The 22,640-nt window shown below is 33.8% G+C and overlaps 1 protein-coding gene across 5 annotated transcripts; it reads right to left on the bottom strand.

Annotated features, from left to right (window-relative positions):
* On the bottom strand, positions 1-21,988 carry Oscillin (glucosamine-6-phosphate isomerase Oscillin). 5 transcript variants are annotated; one of them, XM_071596337.1, is made up of 8 exons: positions 21,894-21,988; positions 21,117-21,256; positions 20,725-20,826; positions 20,461-20,643; positions 20,004-20,188; positions 13,543-13,716; positions 13,323-13,387; positions 1-227 (listed from the first exon to the last, which is right to left on the bottom strand). In XM_071596337.1, the coding sequence occupies exons 2-7, from the start codon at positions 21,238-21,240 to the stop codon at positions 13,325-13,327; spliced, it is 831 nt and encodes a 276-aa protein (XP_071452438.1). In that variant the 5' UTR covers positions 21,241-21,256; positions 21,894-21,988; the 3' UTR covers positions 1-227; positions 13,323-13,324. The 5 variants fall into 5 exon arrangements, with proteins under 5 accessions (XP_071452438.1, XP_071452440.1, XP_071452439.1 ...); XM_071596339.1 differs by lacking the exon at positions 21,894-21,988 and adding an exon at positions 21,746-21,822; XM_071596338.1 differs by lacking the exon at positions 21,894-21,988 and adding an exon at positions 21,466-21,516.
* Positions 21,989-22,640: the final 652 nt, after the last annotated feature.

Below are 22,640 nucleotides of genomic sequence, written 5' to 3'. Positions count from 1 at the left end.
TTGGCATACAAGAATAGAGTTTTATAGAAAAATACCTCTGTACAGCGACAAATATATGCATTTAATTCAGCATGCATTCCACAAATGTTTCGCTTAATGATTTATTAACTACACCATGTTAGACAATTTCTATTCATTTTTATCAAGGTAAATCCATCAAACAATAATAGTCTTCATTTTTAAGGGTGTGCTGAGTCTATAAGTTGGCTGTGTACACTCCATAGGTTCTGAAATGTAAAGTGGGAGATTATATTTTAAAGGAGGTAATTTAAGTAGCTAAAAAATTGTTACGGTTAAAGAAAGGAGTTGAATTTTCTTTGCATTTTTTCTGGCCTAATATGCCATGATCAAATTGTTACTGCTACCATATGGGGTCAAACTAATGATTAATTTAACCAAGTTACAAAAGTTTAAATATAAAATAAAAGTTATCCAAACTTAACACAAAGTTTATCTATAAAGACTATGAGGGAAACAACAAACACTATTGCACATGCACATGCAAAAAGTAACCAGGCTTGGATACCAGTAACATAAGACTAATGAGATTTTAACTTTAGACTGACTTTAAACAAACACAAATAATTAATAATTTAATAAATGTTTCACCGAGTTTCATAACCTATGCTGGAACTAAGTGAAGTGAATCCAGCCACTTTAAGTGTTATGCATGATCAAACATGAATTGCCCTATTACTACCATATTCAAGGTAGATAACATCAGAGTACCTTGGACAAACAGAATTTATGGCATAAATTGTTTTCAAGATTTTCCAAATTCATTAGTTCATAGTGCTATCATCCATCAGTGGATGGTGGTTAAACAAGCAAGGACAAGAATAGATGAGGGGAGAGGGTTGTACTTGGATTGCTGTTTAGGGGAGTACTTACTATATTCGATGTTTTCAGGTTTAATTTTGTGGAAATCCATTATCTTTGAAGTAAAATTAAAAATGAACCTTTCCACTCAATTTTATTTGGTACAACTAGTTTAAACTCATCGGCGTACTTGAAGATGACGCTGATGCATCATAACTAGTTGTACCGAATAAAATTGAGAGGAAAGATACATTGTTATTTTTACTTCAGTGGGAGTACTTGCTGTGGACCACAAGTTTACAGTAGCTGAGAACAGAGATAATAATCTTTAAGCAATAATCATCAGCTGCTAACCTAACCATGAAGGAGCAGAGTGGCCTTTTCTGAGAGCAGCTTTTCATTTTAGTTTCATAGCAGTCAAGAGATGGTAATGTTTAAACACTGCATTTAATTTTTTAACATATAAGGCTGGCTATACAAAAGAAAAGGTAATTTTATCGAATCTAGCCTTGTGGTCCATTTTTTAGAGTGAGCATAGGGGAAGTGTTTGAAGACAATAGCCAAAACAAAGATGGCATATGCAAGCCATCAGAAACTACAACCTCCTTGAACCTTCACCAGAAGAATGGGAAAGGTTGCTTTTTCTGGACTAGACAAACGGCATTACATACACACATATAACACATGGATTCAGCATTAAACTTTGCCATTCTAGATACTTGGTCAAGAGTCAGTTCAGGGATTTAAACTGACCCTCTTGAGGGAAGCTTCAAAATGTAATTACAGACTCCTAAAAATTTTAACGTAGGTTTATCAGCAGTTATTTAATTATTATGCATAAATCTGGGAGTCAATTATCTTTGCATTGTATAATTCTAATATACTGTATACTTTAACAAATTAAAATTACAGCGCTAGTTATTGGTAACTCTTGAGATCAATTTTAATGAATGACCAAAAGGATGAATTAAAGTGACCACTTCAATCGCTTTCAACGGCCATTTATAGAGCACAGATATCAGAATTTTAAAGTCATATTTCCAGATTCCAACATTCATGCACTAAATTAACCAAGTATAATCATCAAACCTAAACATCCACTCCAAATTTTACGGAGTGAACAAAAGTTACCCAATTCAGAATCATGCAAAAAGGCAGATGAATCTTCAATGCAACGATTTCAGAGTGTAAAAATCATTCGCTTTGACCAGGATTCAAACTTGGATCCCTCAATGTTCAGTCGAGTGCTTTAGCCAGTTGAGCTATAGAGGCGTCCTCTGAAATGATCAAGGCGAATGATTTTTACACTCAGAAATTGTTGCATTGAAATGCACATTAGTGGATGACTCCGCTAAAAGTTACTGTCGCAGCATCTCCCGCAGTTTCTTTGGAACACATAAATCTTGTTTACACTCAACTGGAATATGAACCTTAAACCCTGAAGTGTTCAACTAATCTTGAACAACATAAACTCCATCCCAGCTCATGCCCTATGCCACATTTAAAGAAAATATGCCACCAGAAACTGATTTAACTCAACACATTCTAATTGCTGCATCTTCAACCAAAAAGATAAAATACAAATCTCAAGCAGCAATATGCATGTATGTAAACATTTTACACTTCTATTCATACCAATATTAAAAAACAACACACACAAAAAATTTTCTTCATTCTTACAAGGACATTAAAAACCCTCTTGGTTAAATTTTTTCCAGAGCATCTCCATTTTGAATAAGAATATGTTAGTTCCTACTACATTTTAGGGATACAAGCACTAAATACAAAAACTCCATATTAATGTTAAAGTCTCTCTTGCCTGATTAACATTATCTCCAAGAAACAAAAGAATAATATTGTTCAAATTTTCTGGAATAATCTTCACTGAAGAAGTATACACTCCACACTAATGCAAATGATGCTACATAGACTAGCAGGATGCTACCACCCTATATGGTGTATGTGATGATACCTTGGGGTGCAGGAAGATGTGACTTATTAAAATTTATATTTTATCTAAAAATAGAAACATAAAAAATATTGTGCAAGTTTTACAGTAGTCTTGAAGTAATAAGTAGGTATGTGATGGCAGATAAAATAGTTTGAAGACCAACTATCAGGAGCAACATGCCCAAAGAGTTTTTCTTCTACTTCTTAGGAATTTGGTATTTGATGTTTGATGATCAAAATGTGCTTAAATAAAAAATTAAGACAACTACTCCTCGGTAATTATACACAAGGCACATATCATATCAAATCCAATCAGTCAGCATCTTATAATACTCCAAAAATTAATTCACAGTCTGCTAAGTTCAGGAACCCCAGATCAAAATGGCTAAATTTGAGATGATCTTGGCACATGAGTCTACAAAAATAATGTACTTCACTAATTTAAGACCTCTTAAAATTTTATCTTTTAATGAAGGCCAAAAAGATTGAAAATGACATCAGTAAATGATTGATTCGGTGGCCATTCAATTTAATATAAAGAAGGATTAGTGTACACAATACATTCACTTCAGGAGGAAAATAAATTCATTGATCTCAAGACGACTAATGAAAGGGCCAATTAATGAGTGAAATTACTGCAAATAACAACAAATAATTGAATTTTCAAAGAAAGTAACTCTATAATGAGTTTTAAAGTGAAACAATTTATCTTACGGCTGAAAATTTTATTAGCATATACAGAGAAAGCCCACAAATTTAAATAAAAATAGAAAGATGAAGAAGCTAGAAAATATTTACCAAGAATTTCAATACATATGTCCATTCCAATAAAAAGTATTTTATTGTTTACAGAAAAATTAATACAGCCTATAATCATGATAGGAAAGATTCAAATGTTCTTATCGTGTCCATAATTTAATAAATTAAAATTAGAATATGTTTTAAATGCCATCACAAATTAGAATTCCCAAAAAATCGGCAGTAATAAAAGTCAAATGGAAATAAAAACAAAAAGTGAAAAACATGCATATCTTATCAAAAAGAAGCCTTAAGCAATGTTGCATTCCTAACACTTCAGCGCATAAATGAATCATTGAAACTGAAAACACATTTTGTCATAGTTATAATACCTACACCAAAATTAATAACATCAACTCTCTCATTAGGACTTAGGATTTGAAAATTCTCCACATGATTAAGATCACTTATAGCTGCAGGAAAAAAATTGCATACCTACTTTATTTCTTTGTGAACTCAATTAATAAAAATTATACAGGTAAATTAAAAAAGGAAAAAAGCAGTGCTATAAAGCATTTATGAAAACTGCATGATCAGGTAGATGAAGACACTAAAACATGTGGATTAGAGAGAATTAAACAATCAGCAACTCTACCCATTTCATAATATCTTTAAATCAATAAATAAGTTTGAAATAAATATACAATGTCATTGGCTACAGTATTAGGACTGACTCACAACCAATACCTTAGTTTATGCATCACCAATAAATAGTATATTTTTTCGACCAGAATGTGAATATTGAATGCATAAAGAATATCTCTGGTTGTCCAGCAGGACCAAGACATTCTGGAATACTCTTTTCTATATGTGACACAGGTAGTGGGGTTAAAAAGAAACAAAGGTAATTCTCCACGGAAGTGTGATCCTTCCCCATTTGATCACAATCTTTTTAATGAAATTGCTAGATAAGATTAGCAAAAACATGAGGAATATTAAAATAAGAGCAAGAAAAGAATTAGTACTGAATTTTGTCATGAGAATACCAGAGTGAAAACATTAATCAAAAAAATGCTGTTACCAGGAAAAGACACGTTTATGAAGAAAAAGCACTTGGAGCAGCATTATCTTGAGAAAAGGCAACAGAATAGCTAAAGCAATGAGACAAGAGATAAGTAGCTTTCCAAAAAGCACATGGGATATGGGAAAAAGCCTCCATAGAGAAATATTATGGGAAAGAAATGGGTCTTCAATACGAAACTAATTTTTCTGGAAAAATACAAAGTTAAAAAAGGCAAAAGCAATTGAAGTAGCTTTATCTCGTGGAGTGAACAGAAGAGCTAAAGCAATGGGACAAAAGATAAATAGCCTTCAAAAAAGCATTTAGGATAAGGGAAAAAGACTTACAAGAGGAAAATCACGGTAGCAAATGTGTTTTTGAAAAGAACCTAATTTTTCATGAGGGAACTTTTCTTTCCCAGCCCAGAAGACACACTTTTTTTCCTCCAAAATGCACTCTATAATCAGCCTTTGTCTCATGGGCTCTGGGAACATAGGTATAATTTCCACCTATAAATGCAAGTCGATTTGCCATAAAAATACTTAAACATATTTTTTCCCGCACAAGTCACAGAAAATGGTTGCAGTTATTACAAATGCCAATAATATCACTGTTTTGAGACAGCAGTAAGCAACAGAGTTTTAATATTTTATTGAAAGTACCTCCAAAAAAAATTCTCATGGAAAAAAGGCAGCTGACAGGCATTGTGGCACAGTGATGACGAATTCCTGGGATCATGCGATGAATAAACATTGATATAAATGAAGTAGCTAATTTTTTAAAGTGACATTTTTATTTCCTTCATATAAACTTTTAACATCAAAACACTTTGATATTTACTGTCTGATCCAAGTATTTTTGATGAATTCTGACCCCAAAAATCAGGGTGCTCTTGAGGGCATAGGAAATACAGTAAGTGTTTCTGGTCATTCTGGGCTCACAGTAATATTAAGTCCAAATGTTGGGCTAATAAAGAAAAATACATTTGACCCATGCACGCAAATAGCATTTAAATGTTCAGATGGATGTGTGATATAACAAGTAGAGGAAGAATCATGAATAATAATATTAGAGGAAGCTTTAAAATTACACCAATTTGGAAGAAAATCAAAGAGAGTAGAATGAACTGACTTGGCATGTGGAATTGCATCCTGAGAAATATACGAGTGAGAAAGTAATTAACATTGGTATAAAAGGTCAAAGAAGGAGAGGCATACCTAAGATAAGGTTGCAAAATAGTGCCTTTAGGAACATGAAGGAGACAAGTGGTGAGAGAAGATGCATAAGATCAGGCAAGATGCAAAAGACTGATGAGAAAAGCCAACTCCAGCCAAGAAAAGGAGCTCAGCACAAGAAGACTTCATAGACATCCACAGCCTCTGGTTAGGAATAAAGGCCACTGTTGATGGTGGAAAACTAGCAAAAGAGAGATGGCTAGAGGAACATGTAGAAATTAATTGAACAAGCTAAAAAAAGTAGAGTAAAAAGTTGACAGGTACCACCGTGGACGCATTAGGAAATAAAAGTAATCTCTTAGGTATGTCTGTGTGCTGAAAATAAAAGCAAGTGTGTTTCATCAAGCAAGTAGAAATGGAGCAAGGATAAGAGTCAGCCAGCTAAAGAATAAGAGCTCGAAGTCACCATTTTTTCAGTCAAGCCTCATTTTTATCTCACAGCTAAGGAAAGAAGAAAATGAAGGAATTTTGGGAGAAAGCTGCCCAAGGCCAATTCCATCAAAAATTTGACTTGAAAACACATATATGAGAATAATGAAGTCAACATAATTCAAGAAATCATTTTTGCATGCAAAATAAACACTGGTCAAGTTAACCATATTCCAATTGACAATTATGGGCACACCTCTCACCATTAAGTCTGTTATGGTAGAAGTAGAATGGAATCTTAATCAGTACACAAATAAAAAAATTTGAAGAGTCAAGTACCCCTTTAGATACCTGAATTACTAAATAATAACTTAACTAACCAAAATAAATACTGATTTTGAAATTAGGGAACAGAAAACATATGGCAGATCAACCCGTCAGTTTATGATAAACACTGAAGACAAGCAGAAAATAAGGTAGAATTGTGAAATGAGGAAGTAGAGAAAACAATAACTCAAGAAGGGATAAATAAGTTTTGGGAGTGTGTAACATATTAACAAACTTAGCACAACAAAATACAAGGGTAGTGTGAAAGGTTCACAGATGCCACGCATCTGCATATACGTAAATATGCCCGTAAATATTATATATGAGCGTACATATTAAAAATATTGGGTGTAAAAATACGTCTTTACCAATACACTTATAGATGGAACAACCAATGAATACATGAAATCCTATTGACTGTGGTGATATCTACCGTAAGCAAACAGAAGATTAGAATCAGGCGATTGAATTTAATTCGAAACAGCAGAAGGATAAAAAAACAATATTTACAAGCCAACACAATATGCCGCCTTATTGCTTTTTCGCTATGATTCGTAAGTCAAAACGAGACATTGGTTTGCGTGCCCTTTTATTTGCCATACAAAATAACTTTCAGCAAATCGAATGTAAAAAAAATTAGCGAATGAATGAAATAGAATTTTCTTGTTAGGTTTGCTTTGATTTGTTAGTATCGGCATTCAGTTGTTCTAGCCTTCCTCCAAGTTCTATGAAAGTGCGGCATACATGGTGATATTTCAAACCTGAGTTAAGCTTTTTTAATTTAGAATTTTCTGAGGAAAAGTACCCATGGAGAAGAAATCGTACTCAGCGATGTTTAAGCTAGAAGTCATCAATTTCGCGAAAAAAGGTAATCGCCGGGCTGCCAGGATTTATCCATTAATAAATCTTTTAAATCAAAGTTTCGTTCTGGCTAGGAAAAGTGGATGATGCTTGGTATGAAAGACTAACCAGAATCGGGAAGGATTAAAAGACTGTCTTAAGAAATACGCCGGTGGATCCTGGAAAGTTGGCAGGGTGTCAGAGTAACGTTTGTGTAAAAAATGGATTTGAAAAAGCTTAACGCAATATTTCAACGCAAGAATTAGAAGATTAGGAAGAGTCAACTTCGAAGAGTGAACTCTGTGATGCGCCAGAAGGGATAATAAATGCACTTCATTCATTTAATTGTTATTCAAGAGACGAATTTCTTGGATTTGAGTGATCTACCTATCCTATTATAAACGTACGTGTATATAATACGACGCACTCTACATTTTCATGAGGTACTGTGCATTAGAATTAAGAAATATTTCGCATTTGAATAAATGAAGTAGATAAATTATGTTTCTTCTTCTTCTCATGAATTTAAAAGATGAAATAACTGTAACAGTAGCAGATCAATATAAAATAGAATGCAATTAGATCATGCTTCCAGACTAATTTATTTTTGCGAGACTCTTCTTTAGATTATTGTGTAAATAGGTTTGTAGATGCTTGGATTTTTTCAATTTACATTACATAATGCGCATCATCATTTTTTCAATCATTTGAACATTTTTGTATAGATAACGCGTGCGTTATCCGGGAAAATACGGTAATTTGTGAGGAGAGAAAAAATTGATATTTAAATAGTGACCAAATAATTTGTAAAGAAAAGTATGAAAGCAAAGAAAATGCATGCAGACTTTCATAATAATCTGGAGGACTCTGCTCCTTCGTATTCAACTGTTGCCAAGAGGACAAACGAATTTCAGTTCAGTCAGGACAGCTAAGGAGATGATCCTCGTGGTGGTCGGTTAAAATATTTCAATATCGCACTACTCCAGAAATTATTGCAAAAAGGCATAAAATGATCATGGAAAATTGCTGATTGAAAGTGCGAGAAATCACTGAAGCTGTAGGGATGTCACATGAATGGAACATTTTAACAGTGAAATTGGATATGAGAAAATTAACTACTAGATTGGTGATGCGTCTCTTCACGCAGGATCACAAATGCATCAGAATGGAAAACACCAAACAATGTTTGACCCATTTTAAGAGAAACCAAGTAGATTTACTGCACTGGTTTGTGACCACAGATGAAACTTGGACCCACTAGTAAACCCAAGAGACAAAACAGTGGAAACATGTTGACTCACCACCAGAAAAGAAAGCAAAGGTAATACGGTTGGCCGGAAAGGTGATGGCTTCAGTTTTCTGGGATACAAAAGGGATTATGCTGATACATCATCTTCTCCTAGGTCAAACAATTAGTTGAAAATATTATGCAAAACCCCTGGACCAACTACAGCAAAAGATACATGAAAAAAGCCCAAGGTTTGGCAAGGAAAACATCTTTCATCAATACAATTGATGCCCACACACAAGTGTCATTGCCATGGCAAAAATACATGAACTAAGACACGAATTTCCAGAATTAAATTACCAATGTATCTTTCCACTCAATTTTATTTGGTACAACTAGTTTTGATGTATTGGCGTCATCCTCAAGTAAGGAGTTACACATATTGGTTGGTTATATATGTATATATGGTGGAAGTGAAGAGGGGAAAGGGCTGGCTGGAATTGGTTGAAGTTGGTGGTTGAGGGAGGCTGGTTGGTTAAAGTTGGTGGAGGTGGTTTAGGGAGGCTGGGGTGGTGAGTGGTGGAGAGGGTAAGTTCAAGGTGAATGAAGGTGGTCAGGGAGGTTCACAGTTGGGGTCACGAGGCATTTTCTTAAATGAGAGAGAGGTTGTCATCAGTGGAGAATATCTTTGAAAAACAAGACATTAAGGATATGCCCTTTTTCCATTTTTCTTCTTATCACCAGCTCTTCCAATATGTCCATTTTACTCCCTTTTTCGACAAGGTGTAGGACGTCAGGGGTGAAGTCACCTGCATGGCCCTCCTCCAGCAGATGACTAAGTGGGAGTTGGATGAGTTGGATGGTTTCCCATTAAGGAAACTTCTCCAGTGTTCCTCCACTCTTGTTCAAAAAAGGGAGTAAAATGTATATAATGTGTATGAGTAACTCTGAACTTGAGGATGACGCCAATTTGTCGAAACTACATGGGAAGGCCCAGAAGTACCCGGCCTGACCTGGACATGGCAGTAGTTGTTTGAAAAATATCACTGCATTAGAAGGTATGCAAACTATGAAGCTTATGTTTTACGTTTGAAGACGCTAAGTTGTTTAGTATTTGTTTGGTAGCCATCAATAATGAACATTTTCAGTGAATTTGTGAAAATGGACAAAATTGGTCACCGTTATGTGATACACTACTTACATTTGAAAGGCCTCAGCCAAACCAACATAAAAGCTGAACAAGATTCTACTCAGGGTGAGTCTGCTCCTTCATTTACAACAGTAAAATATTGGGTAGCAGAGTTTAAACAAGGCCGCACAAGCTGTCAAGATGAGCATCGCATTGGCCGACCAAATGAGGTGACGACTCCAGAAATGGTGAAGAAAATCTACTAAGTGATACTGGATGATCGTCAACTGAAAGTTTGCAAGCTAGCAGACATAGTACGCATTTCAATAAGAGCAGGGCATCGCATATTAACTGAAAATTTGGACATGAGAAAGCTTTGTGCAACATGGGTGCCGCATTTCCTCACTCAAGCAAAACCAGTGTTATGAAGATGTTTCAATTGAGTGTTTAGCAAAGTTTTACAGCAACAAAGCAGAATTTTTGCACCATTTCGTAACCATGGATGAAACATGGGTCCATTACTTCACACCCAAGACAAAAGAACAATCAAAACAATGGAATCAAAAGGAAGAACCGGCTCCAAAGAAGACGAAGACTTTCATCTGCATTATTTTCATTGACTATCTTGAAAAGGGAAAAAATATCAATGGTGAGTATTATACGATATTATTACAATGTTTAAGCGAAGAAATCAAGCAAAAGGGGCTGCATTTGGCTAAGAAAGTGTTGTTTCATTAAGACAATGCTCCAGCTCACAAATCCATTATTGCAATGGCCAAACTTCATGAATTAAAGTTTGAATTACTACCTCATGCACTCTATTCACCAGATTTAGCCCCCTTGGATTATTTTCGGTTCGCAAACTTGAAAAAATGGCTGTTTTCAAAGAATTTCCAACCGTGAAGAAGTGATGTCGACAGTTAATGGCTATTTTGAGGAACAAGACAGTTCTTATAATATAAAAAGTGTATCGAACTTGTTGAACATCACTGGAAAAAGTGTATAAAGCTGAAAGGAAATTATATTGAATAATAAATACATTTTTTTCCAAAATCTTTGTGTTTTCTTTGTTGGGTTGGGTAATTTTGGGATTACTCTCGCAGCTGTACTGAATAAAATTGAGTGAAAAGATTTATTGGTATTTTTACTTCGGTAATAACGGAGTTCCACAAAGTTAAGCCGGAAAACATCATAATATGTAAAGATATGAATTGCTGCCACAGCATTTGCATTATTCGCCTAATTTGGTTCCATCAGATTTCCATCTCTTCCCCAAGCTCAACATTTTACTCAGTGGATGGAGATTCTCTCCAAACAAAGAACAGCAGAAGTATACTGAAATTTTGAAGGCCTGAAGGAATCTAATATTTGAGGTTGAATAAAGACATTAGAACATCACTGGACCATGGGTATTAGTGTACAGGGAGACTACATTGAAATACAAAAACGTTTCACTGAGGTCAGTCATTTATTTCTATTTCATTTCGAGAAATTTTCAAATAACCCTTGTAAATGGGAGATATCTAAAAATGATGGTCAATAATTTAAGGGCAGTTAGTTCAACAAGTAGCATGCTACATCTGAAGCATTAGAAATAATTTAAAAAATCTCAATTATTAAAGTAGAATCAATAATCAATATTCTTTAATATGTAAATCTAAAGAAATATATTCCAATATTTTTATAAAAATATTTTCACATGTGACATACATACATTTAGGTTTATGAACAATTAAATTAGTTTATTTTTTTTGGCACAATAAACATTTGAAATCCTTTTTTCAAAAAGATGAGCTCATGTTTTGATTTTAATTAGCTTTCCTTGCTTGGCAGGATTCATTCATCAAATATAAATATTGTCACACACAACTAGGAGGAGCATGAAGGACGATGCAGAAAATGTATCTTTTTGCAACATATGAAGAAATATGAAAAATTTTAATGGGTTTTATTCAGTCTTCCGTTAATTTCCATTGCCCCACAAAATGGCAACACAACCTTGTGTAGTCATTCACATAATAGTGTAGCTACCAACACACCCTGGGTATGCAGTTGACACAACTTGACTACTCACATTCACTAAGGTAAATGAAAAGTTCATTATTTTTTCATTGGTGTGTGTAGCATTTTCTTTCATATTTCTTGAAGTAGTTAAATCAAGGGAAAGAGAAAACAGAAAAATTAAAGCAGATACTACCACTGAGGTTATTTGTAGTAAGGAGATATGCAGTGTAGTTCAGTTTGATCCAAATGGAGGAATACAAGATCGGATGACACAAAGAAAGTTGTACCCAGCTTCTTCACAATAAAATTTGGCTGGTAATTAAATCTGTTTTCACTTTTCAGGTCATTTTTCTTTACGTATTGTGTATGTATTAATACTACACCATGATTGTAACCAAAGTTCAAACAAGGTGAGGCAACTACAGCCCATGCAAGACGATGTCACATAATGGACCAAGCAGAGAAATATACTTTTATGATGCTATAAAAGTACACCTCCCAGCTTTCACTAGACTTACTTTCTTAAATCATGCTTTCATATGGCCAATGGACTGAAAATTTATATCAACCATGGCATAAAGACAGCTACAAGAATCATACCACCCATAGTATATAGCATACTTCCCCATCATGCTCTGACAAATATCATCCCAAAATCTTATACATGTAAATATCAATACAGCAAAAAATATATATATTATATTATTAGATCCAAACATGAGGAACAGCCAGGATATTGGATAACCTTGCCTCACAATTATGAAGAACTATGAAACAACAAATGGTATCTGCCAAATGGTGATTTCCTCTATAGCTATTTTCTGCCACATTTTTTTGGAGTTCGCCAGTTATTTGGGGCATATTCACAGGCATAATAAGTGGATAGAATGCAAATTTATAACACACAAAGGAAAAAAATTAGTTTTAGAGAAGCAGGATGGTATGTATAATTTTAACTAAAATTTATTCAAATATATTTACGATTCTCACATTTTCAATTGCTTGAGTTATCTGTCACGTATTATGTCTGTTGTTATGTATACTTTGACTAATACACAGTATATGAATACTGAAACAATACAAGGAATCTGGGTTGTAATTCAAAGCACACTTGGTTTAAATCAAAAAAAAAAAATCATTTGCTAACATGAAAAAAAATGAAACCCACACATAATCTGTACCAACCCTTTTCATACTTCACTGAACTAAATAGGTCTGGAATTGAATATGCATGCTTTAACAGCAAATTGGTGAACAAAAAGAAAAAGTCTAACTCATTCTATGAAAATGAACCTACAGAATAGACCTAAATAAGACTCCATAATTTGCATTCCACCATATTTCATACATCACACAACATTATGGACATAATATTTCTTACATATAGATACCACCACAAGAGACACACCATGGCTGGACACACACATTTCCTCACACAGCACACTTTTTATAACAATTATATTCGTGGACATATCACGTAAGCCAAAGCAAGCTCCGTTTAAGGGAATGCTTTTAAAGGAAAAAAAACAACAACACAAAACTGAAAGTCAAGCCAAAGCTGGATTTTGGCAATAATCAAATTTCAAGCTGGTAAATAAATGCAAATGAAACATATTACAATACCATTAAGGTTCATTCTGCTGAGAACCTTCACCGACGATCAACTTTTTATGGACTGCATACAATGCCTGTACACGATAAGTTAAATGAAGTACATGACTTTTTGAGTAGGAAGAGGAGAAAAATAAAACTTAAATTTTCAGCAAAAAATTTCATAAATATGCCTAGTACAGATCTCTCTTAACACATCTTCTGCAGATCACAGAATATATGCCCGGCTCACCTTGAAGTACTTGACAGTCTTCACACGAAGCTCCAGGGTTGCATCCTCATCACAGATCATTATAGTTCGGGGATGCTGTTGGAATGCAGATACAGTCCACATGTGGTTCACTCCCTCCTCAATGGCCTTGTACAGGGCAAAGGACTTGTGTGCTCCAGTAATGAGGACCATAACCTATGCATCCACATCACCCAAGCAATTAGAAATATGAATTAACGAAGAATATACATTAATGAAGGTACAGATAGAGTCATACAGCACATAAGCATAGGGAATATATAGCAAATGCAAAGTTGACCACATTAATTGACAAGATAACCAGTAACCATATGTGACGGCATATTCATACATGTATGATGCACCCTCATTTTAGCAAGGCACACACAAGAAAAACGCTTTTAACAGTCAGCATGAAGGCTTGGATAATTTACAAGATTACTTAAAAAAAAGTAATGCTACTTCGTAAGAAGAACACATGATGTTTTTTACGAACAGTTGTGATAAAATATGATCATATTCATTCGATATCTCACTTACACCTCTTTTGATTTCACTGAGGCCAGCAGCACAATAGTCATTTCACATACTAGCGATGAGCTTCATAATAACAATTGCAGCAACATTTTTTGCTTGAATAATAAATATTATGTATGAGTAAATATAATGAAGTCAAATAGATAGTACTGACCATCTAGAGTATGAGTATAAATAACATTCAGTATGGAACGTTATCATATGCAGTTCAAACCTTCACATTTAAGACGTGATTTTTTTAACCATAATTTTGGGAATAAAGTGTCTCATACAATCCTGCCAAATACAGTTATTTGCCATGCTAATATCAGGGCTAATAAAATAATGATTGGAGTGACACAAAGGGCATTTTCATTTCGTAGACATAGTAATTATACAGTGATTATAAAAACAGGGCATTATATATTAAGCTACGGTTCTTTATGATCACTTAAATGACAAGTCAATAAAGCTAATACACAAAAACGGCTCCACTGTATTTAGTACACAAAGACACTATCAGTCCCTTACTTAATCTATGTCAAAAAAGACACATCCATATAATTTTCTATGAGACTGGCATTTTAGCAACAAAACACCATTTTATTTGCCTAGGCAACACACAAAAAATGCTTAGTAAGGTGAAAGTAAAATTAATCGATTTTAGTAACTGCTTATTGCTTCCCTGATGTATGCATGCATATATTTACATATGTCATCAAATAATGGATGACCAAGCAAGCAAATTAGTACTCATGAATATGCAACGACAGAAGGATCTAAAGGGTATCTCAGCTAGACAGGAAAGTGAAAAGGCTAAAATGAATTTAGTTGAAGTATAATAAACTTACTAATCTACTACAAGAGAAACCTGCACTAATGTATTTATTCCCACCAGGAGATTATTTCTTAAAGATACAAGAAAATTTGTCATAAGAAAGAACTGCATGATCAAACCACAAAATGTTGTATGTTGAACTGCAGATATGAGAAGTGATCCCAGATTACATACTCTGGATTGATGCTAGATACATGGAAATATGGTATCAAAGATGATAATCTATTTACAATGAATGAGGAACATAAAAGTTTCAGGTTTATCTTTGTGGAATTCCTTCATTATGAGGGAAAAAAGAAACTTAATGAATAAAGAATCTAAATCTGAATCTCCCTCATAATGAATAAGGAGTTTTAGCTATTAACTTAGATCTTGATCGGTTGGTACAGTTGCATTCATTCAACCAAAGGTATGGTGAAAGCCCCTGTATGATTGCAGTATTGCAGTGTCAGAAACAGCCGGAATCCAGTCATTTCAACCCCAAAAGACCGTAGCTCAAAATCTCATATTGCCACATATTTCTTTTGAAAATGTAATATGTTCCAGGGAAATAATATTGGGGGGTTGCAACAACAACAACAACCAACATGTAAATCTCCAAGGGGTTACTTATGATAAGATTATACTTAGTTAGAAAAGGAGAAATTTAGGATTAGTTCCTTAAATGTTTAACAACTTTGGCCCAGCAGAAGATTGAAAAAGCTGAAATAATAAATGCAAAGAAGGCATTTTAATGGAACTCTTAAATAAATATATGCAATGAGAAGAGTACGAGAGCCAAGAGTGAGGTCACCATCAACAGTGGATTGGTGAATGCGAATGAAGAATGATTAGAGAGACCATTAAGCATATTGTGCCCATATATATAATTGTATAACATGCTGACGACAATGACTAAGTGCGATATATACAAGTATATATATATATATATATATATATATATATATATAAATAAATGCATGTATATATTTTTCTATATATATATATATATATATATATATATATATATATATGTATATACTATGTATGCATAAAAAATGAGGTCTGTTGAAAAAGGATCACGAATTTTGAATTTTTGCAGGTTACGTAAATTTGATTTTCGATTATTTGTGGCACTATGTCAGTACTTGCGTCTCTCACTTATGCCGAAAAGTTTGGCCTTTTTGAATGTTCAGTTGACTGTTGACAGCTGTTTTGCTTTGATGGGTCTTGGCTTGTCTTCAATATTTGCCTGTTCCAAAAAATGGATCAAAGAATCTACATCAAATTTTGTGTGAAAAACAAAATTAAGTGACCTGGCACATTCCGAATGTTGACTGTGGCATATGGAGAATCTCATCCTAAAGATGCTACGAAGCTTGTTGGGTACAGTGAAACTAGTATTACAGCTTTTGGTGAACTAATTCAAATAACAATGAAACAGAAACTTACAATGTTCTTTCGTATGAAAATATCAAAAATAAATAAATGTCTAGGTTCTCTTAGGATTCCGATATAGTGTCACATAAATAATTATAGATTAATCATTCAAGCGTGGTCTGAAAAGTCTCTGACCTTAGAAAAAATGTCTTGTATCTTTGTTAGGTCGGAAACTTTTCAGACCACCCTCACATACATCATGTAGGAATACATCAAGTAAGAAAACTGAATATTCGTTTCTTTAACCGATGATACCAGTGATAAAAATAATTACCTTTTCCCATCATTTTTCAAAGAACTTAATTAATTTGTGCGACATCAAGAATGAATCAAACAGAGAAGCTATCAAGGGGCAAGAGAATTAAATTACTGAATACACGTAGTTCCTAAAAGGTGGCTTGACTTCTTTGGATACATTTGATATGCATAAATATGCATGCCAAATGGATGGATGTCAGATTTTAAACACACGACCGAATTATCTATGTCAATGCGGACATCAGATCACTCAACTCTCAATGCATCAGTCAACTTTAATACTCTTTTCCCTCTATATTCATAAACTTAACTTATAAACACACACAAATAAAAAATCCAAAATAAAACACATTGAACACCATGGTATACATTTTAAAACTTTAAATTTTTTACATAGTTGAAGCATGTAGCAGACAGGCTAATTTGGAGGGTATATTTGAGCATACAAACAAAAAATATAATTTGAGAAAAAAACTGGTGGATCATAAAAAATAGACCAATTTTATTGTTGAAAGAGGGGTATGAGAAAAGGCAATTGGAAAACTGGAAGACTAATGGAATGTGGCATGCAATTCATAATGTCAATTTGCACATCTTCTTGGACACATACTTAAGCATCACTCTCAACCTAGGGTTTGGACATTCACTTTCAGTCTTCTACAATGTTAGTGGAATCAGGGCAATGTGTTGATGGGTCCCATTGAATTTCAGGATAATTTGAAAGATTTACATTTTTATGGCACATGAGGCAGTATTAACGTAATTCAGGCTTGAATTATAGTGTTTGGAGCTTCATGGTTACATATTACTATTACAAGATAAAAAACAAACTAAAAGATTATTGACTGCAAAAGAGAGAAATAGAAAATGCTGATATTTTTATTTTAATAACAAATCAAGGAAAAATAAATCATAAATAGAATACCTACAATCATCACTGTTTAAATCTGAGAACATGACAAATTGGAGTACTAGTCCCCTCTCTTGAGGTCCTTTGTTAATCTCTCAGTAGAGGGAATCAAATGAATGAGATGGCTATATTTTAGCATTGCTTTAGCATCTATTTCTCAATTAAAAATAAGTATATTTTTAAAATCTTTACACAAAAATTTTTAGTCCTAAAAATTATTCTCAACAAAATCAATTGTTTTTTACAACCACTTGCTGACATAAGCAAAATGTTCTCACTGATCAATTTTTAAATTAAATATAAAATTTATTTTTCAGTTAATATGAGTTTATTTCCACCATTCTACTAATGCATTCTTAAATGCCATATGAAAAATTCTTGCTGAGGAGAAAGGGAGTTGAATTGTTGAGCAGGTGACAATTTAATCCTTTTAATTTGCAATTTGAATCAGAAAAATAAAAGCTTGAATAAGGTGTTTGATATTTATGTATGAGGAGCATATAAAATATTTTGACAGTGAACTAACAAACACATTGAATATGCTACAGCTATTAAGTGTGCCTAGTGATAGATTTCAATAGCAAATTACCATTTGCCCCATTCTGATTTCAGCATTGGTCTTTGAGCTACACCCTCTGAAGTAAGCTGGTGCTACCCATTGATTAAGCAGCAAAGTGACAATGAAAGATATTGAAGAACATGGCACTTAAAATTTTATTGCAAACTTTGTAAAAACATTACAGAGACAATTCAATTGCATATTCAGGCATACAGGGAGGAATCTATTAAGTGAAATATACTACTAAAACGGTTTAAGAGGGCAGAATACCCATGAGTGAAGAAACAAGGCCAGAATCGCCTTTCATATTAACAGACAAGGACCACGTTGAGTGAATTTGTGATTTGCTTCATGGTTATATTACAAAATTTGCTGATAAATGGAAATCAGAAACTTGAAAGCAACATCCGAGGAACTTGCCACCAAATTCTGAGTGAAAAACTTCAGGTGCATAGTGTAACTGCAAAACTTGTGCCACATTTAATTGACTAGTGTACTTTGCCACTAATCTGATAGATAGATAGCTTCGGCATTGACTCACTCCATTTGGTATGGCATGAAGACTAATGCTCACAGCATAATTGGGCAAGCAGCAGTTCATTATCAAATGTTGCCATGATTGCAATGCTAAAATCTGTAGCATGCCTTATAGGCTGGATGGTTAGCTATAAAAAAAGTCTTATTTTGAACAAATCTAACATCCATAAAATATCTTATTTACCCTTCCATTAATGCTGCTACAGCTGAAAATGGCTTTGGTAAAGAAAAAACAAAAGACATTGCAGATACTACGTTGGAGAGAATATGCTCACGAAATCAGTTAAGTGTTGAGCACACACATCAAGATTTAACAAGCGCAGCAGCATCTACATGTACATAATAACCCACATGCCACCGAGGGTGTGTGGCAGGTGTGTTAGGCCAGAAAAAGAATGAATTAAATAGAGAACAGCATTAAAAAAGTACGGAACACATAGACACACACACCGATTCGTTGCATACAGATGGGAATTAAAAAGCAAGCAACAAGAAATACAATTTTTGCAATTAAATCAATACATGAAAGAGTATGAAACTAAGTTCAGCGTAAAGAGAGATAATCCCAAATGGAAAAGGCAGAGGGGCTGAATATTTCATTTGAAAAAGTAGAATATAGATATATGTCATTTGGAGTTTATGTACAGATAAGTCTATTTACACGAAATTTAAGGGAATAAAAAATTTGCCACTACATTGCCAGTCAATATGAAGGATTGTGATTTCAAAGCTGTTATCTTAAATTAAAAATTAAATCTACTTATGCATTAAAACCACAAACATAGAAATCAACCTAATAGTCAGTTTGGTAGGTGATGGTAGAGTTCACTAAGGTACTAAACCCAATGGCGTGTGAAATCCACAAATCAGGGTAGGGGGCCACTCCTTTCCCTGTGCCAATTATGGTTTCCCAGGAAGATCTGGTACCCGAATAATCACACAGTTTGGGTGGAGCTGTGGGTGCTCAGAGAGGTGTGCCCTGCCCTGAATCAAACCCACGCCCTTCAGTCCGTAGTTCAACACTCTACCCAACTACTGCAACCCACTAATTAAGCATTGGCTGTATTAAAATACAACAAAGTTTTCAATGTTTTGATGAAAAATTGGCAGTATTTAACAAAAACACAGTTTAAATAGAACTGTTCCTGCCAATCAAAAAATAGAGATGAAAAATGGCATAGCCTTATCCAAGAATTGGCAATGGAAAAGGTCACCAGTGAGGTTTTCAGGAAAGAGATACTCAGAAATATAAGATAACTTTCCGAAAAGGATATTAACGCCAAACTTATGATAATGTAGTCATATGATACTCATTTTATTCAAGCAACAAATAATCAGAACTTCAGTTTTTATAAAAGTTCACTGGTCAAACTGGTCCAAAATTGGCTGTTACTAATGAAAAAAGTGTATATGAAATAATAACCAACCTCTCTAGCATCCATCACAGTTCCAACTCCAACTGTCAATGCTTGTTTTGGAACCTTTGAGACATCATTGTCGAAGAAACGAGCATTTGCTTCCAGTGTGTCCTGTGCCAAAGTTTTCACTCGAGTCCTTGAAACTAGTGATGAACCAGGCTCATTAAAGGCGATGTGACCATCAGGGCCAATCCCTAAAAAAATTAGTTGCAAATTAAAACTTAACAAGCAGCAGATATGTTATACAACACCTAGTCAACAATATTTCAACAACAAGAACTTACTAAGGTCATTTTGTATAGAAATAGTGATCAGAGTCATTTTTTATAGAACATTTAGAATTACTGAAATATTTGCATGCGTACCATTCTATATCATTGTATTATATACATATTTTCAACCACAATAATATATAAGGTTACAATAACTATTGCCATTTGAGAGTGAAGTAAATAAAATCCATTACCTCCAACAAATAATTCAACTCCACCAGATTTTTTTATGTTTTCTTCGAATAATTCGCACTCTACCTCCAAATTTTTGGCATTCCCATTAAGAATATGAACATTTTGGGGGTCAATATCTATGTGCTTGAATAAATTATTCCACATGTAGTAATGATAACTTTCAGGATGATCTCTGGGAAGGCCTTCAAATTACGAATGAAAAAATATGGATTAAAAAATGAATGAACAAAAAGCTTCTAAACACTACATGTAAAAATACTCACCCACATATTCATCCATATTAAAAGTCTTCACATACTTAAATGAAATGAGTCCTTTTTTATGAAATTCGATTAGCTTCTTATACATCCCCAAAGGAGTGCCACCTAAATATAAAAATCAACATGCACTATTATTCTAACAATAGGCCACTGGAGAAAAGAAGCATGTGGTTAGATTAATGAAAAATACAAACGTCATCATAAATATACGTTAAATATTTGTGAAAAAAAAACAAAAATGATAAGCATATGAAGAAGTTGCATTAGGAATTTGCTTTGTCTCAACATCAGAGACATTTATATTCACACTAAATTGACAATGAATTTTACGAATGAGAATTTTCATAATACCACTTATTATTGAAAACTAAAGTGGAAGTTAGTCGTTAACTCACCTGTAGGCAAACCTAGGACGAAATATTTATCTGGACCAGGATTAAAATCGTTAATTCTTTTAAGAACATATTTGGCAGCCCACTCTGCAACTTTATCAGATGAATCTAAAATGACTAATCTCATCTTTCTATCTTACAACCTGAAACAGAAGAAAATGATAAATATGTAAAACAACGTCGCAGTTGTACTCAAAATGCTCTATGTTGGAGTCAATTGGCTGAAGTTGGTGACACAACAGAGGTAATTCACACAAATGCTTCACTGCCAAATAATATCCTTATTTATCTAAAATTAAAGACTCGAAGAACACGGGGTTTATCTCCACTAGCATGCGACTGAAATAAATACCAAAATTTATCGAATAACCAGACTGATCAACAGCAGGGGATAGTATCTGACTGCGTCGCTCTAACATGAAATTACACAACAAGGGAGCAGAAAAATCGTAAGGCCGACAACTCGTTAATTGTCAGATAAGTGAAAGTGAGGACTATGACACATACCACCAACAAGATAAGAAAATATATAACGTAAATATGACAGAAAACTCGGCGTCGTAATCAGTTAAGGTCATATACGAGCATCTAATAAAAGAAAAGATAATTCAATCAATTTATTACTCCCGTACCAATAAAACTGAAAAAATGGCTAGTTTGGTTCATTGACCGGCAGTAAGTATCGCCCTTAAGTGAGGTCAAGGTAAAGACGCATGGGTCTAACGTTCATAAATAACCCAATAACATAATGTTACTTCCAGTTTTCACGCCAAAACTTACCTTAAAATTAGGTGAAGAGGAGGAAGTGTCATACGAGCTTATATTTACCTAAAGAGCATGACAAAAGATAATCGGTTAAGAGCAGCTGATAAAAATGGGGGCGTGGTGGAAAAGAGGTAGATTTAAATCTATTTCTAAATATTTCCTCCTCCTCTAGAAATCGATCGACTGGAAATAATGTAAATTAGCGCTGATTCAATGTTAAAAGTTGAGCAGAAAGGTAAATTATTTATTTTATAAACTATTAATTTATTTTAATGCATAATTATTTCAGCACAGAATACAATACGTATCACATTAAATATGATGTGTACCACCAACTATAGAACTTTACCATCCAAACATCTGATAAAGATTTTGAATGTAAATTCACATATGCTAATGATACATTTCGGAAATTACATGGGCGATATTAAAGCAAAACGAAAAATACAGACTCCGTATTTACGTTACAGTTAATATTATTATTTCTATGTGAACAAAACCTCAAGAATTTTTTATTGTTTTAGGAGAAAAGTAAGAGATAGCAAGTCAATCAATTAACCTTTAATAGTTCACAATATTAATGGCATTTTTTGTTCAAATTCATGCATCGAAAATAGGTCTTATTTACGGTCAGCCGAATTTAGATATTGATTAAAGTGCCATATCAACCAATATCATATAATTATTTTAAACTGCATTCCTTAAAAAAGCACACTTTGAATGCCAGCAAACGTATTCATAAAACGTCCTAGGGTAATATTT

The sequence above is a fragment of the Hetaerina americana genome, unplaced genomic scaffold (genome assembly GCF_022747635.1).
Source record: "Hetaerina americana unplaced genomic scaffold, ioHetAmer1.1.p SCAF_8, whole genome shotgun sequence".
Classification (NCBI taxonomy): domain Eukaryota; kingdom Metazoa; phylum Arthropoda; class Insecta; order Odonata; family Calopterygidae; genus Hetaerina; species Hetaerina americana.
This window is presented reverse-complemented; position numbering and strand designations above follow the sequence as displayed.

Excerpts from the sequence above, each read along its gene's own strand:
- Oscillin (XM_071596337.1), bottom strand. The coding sequence starts at position 21,240 with ATGAGATTAGTCATTTTAGATTCATCTGATAAAGTTGCAGAGTGGGCT. Across the intron at positions 20,189-20,460 it reads AGTTGAATTATTTGTTGGAG|GGATTGGCCCTGATGGTCAC; the intron begins GTAATGGATTTT and ends TAATTTTTTTAG. Across the intron at positions 13,388-13,542 it reads AGACTGTCAAGTACTTCAAG|GCATTGTATGCAGTCCATAA; the intron begins GTGAGCCGGGCA and ends TATCGTGTACAG.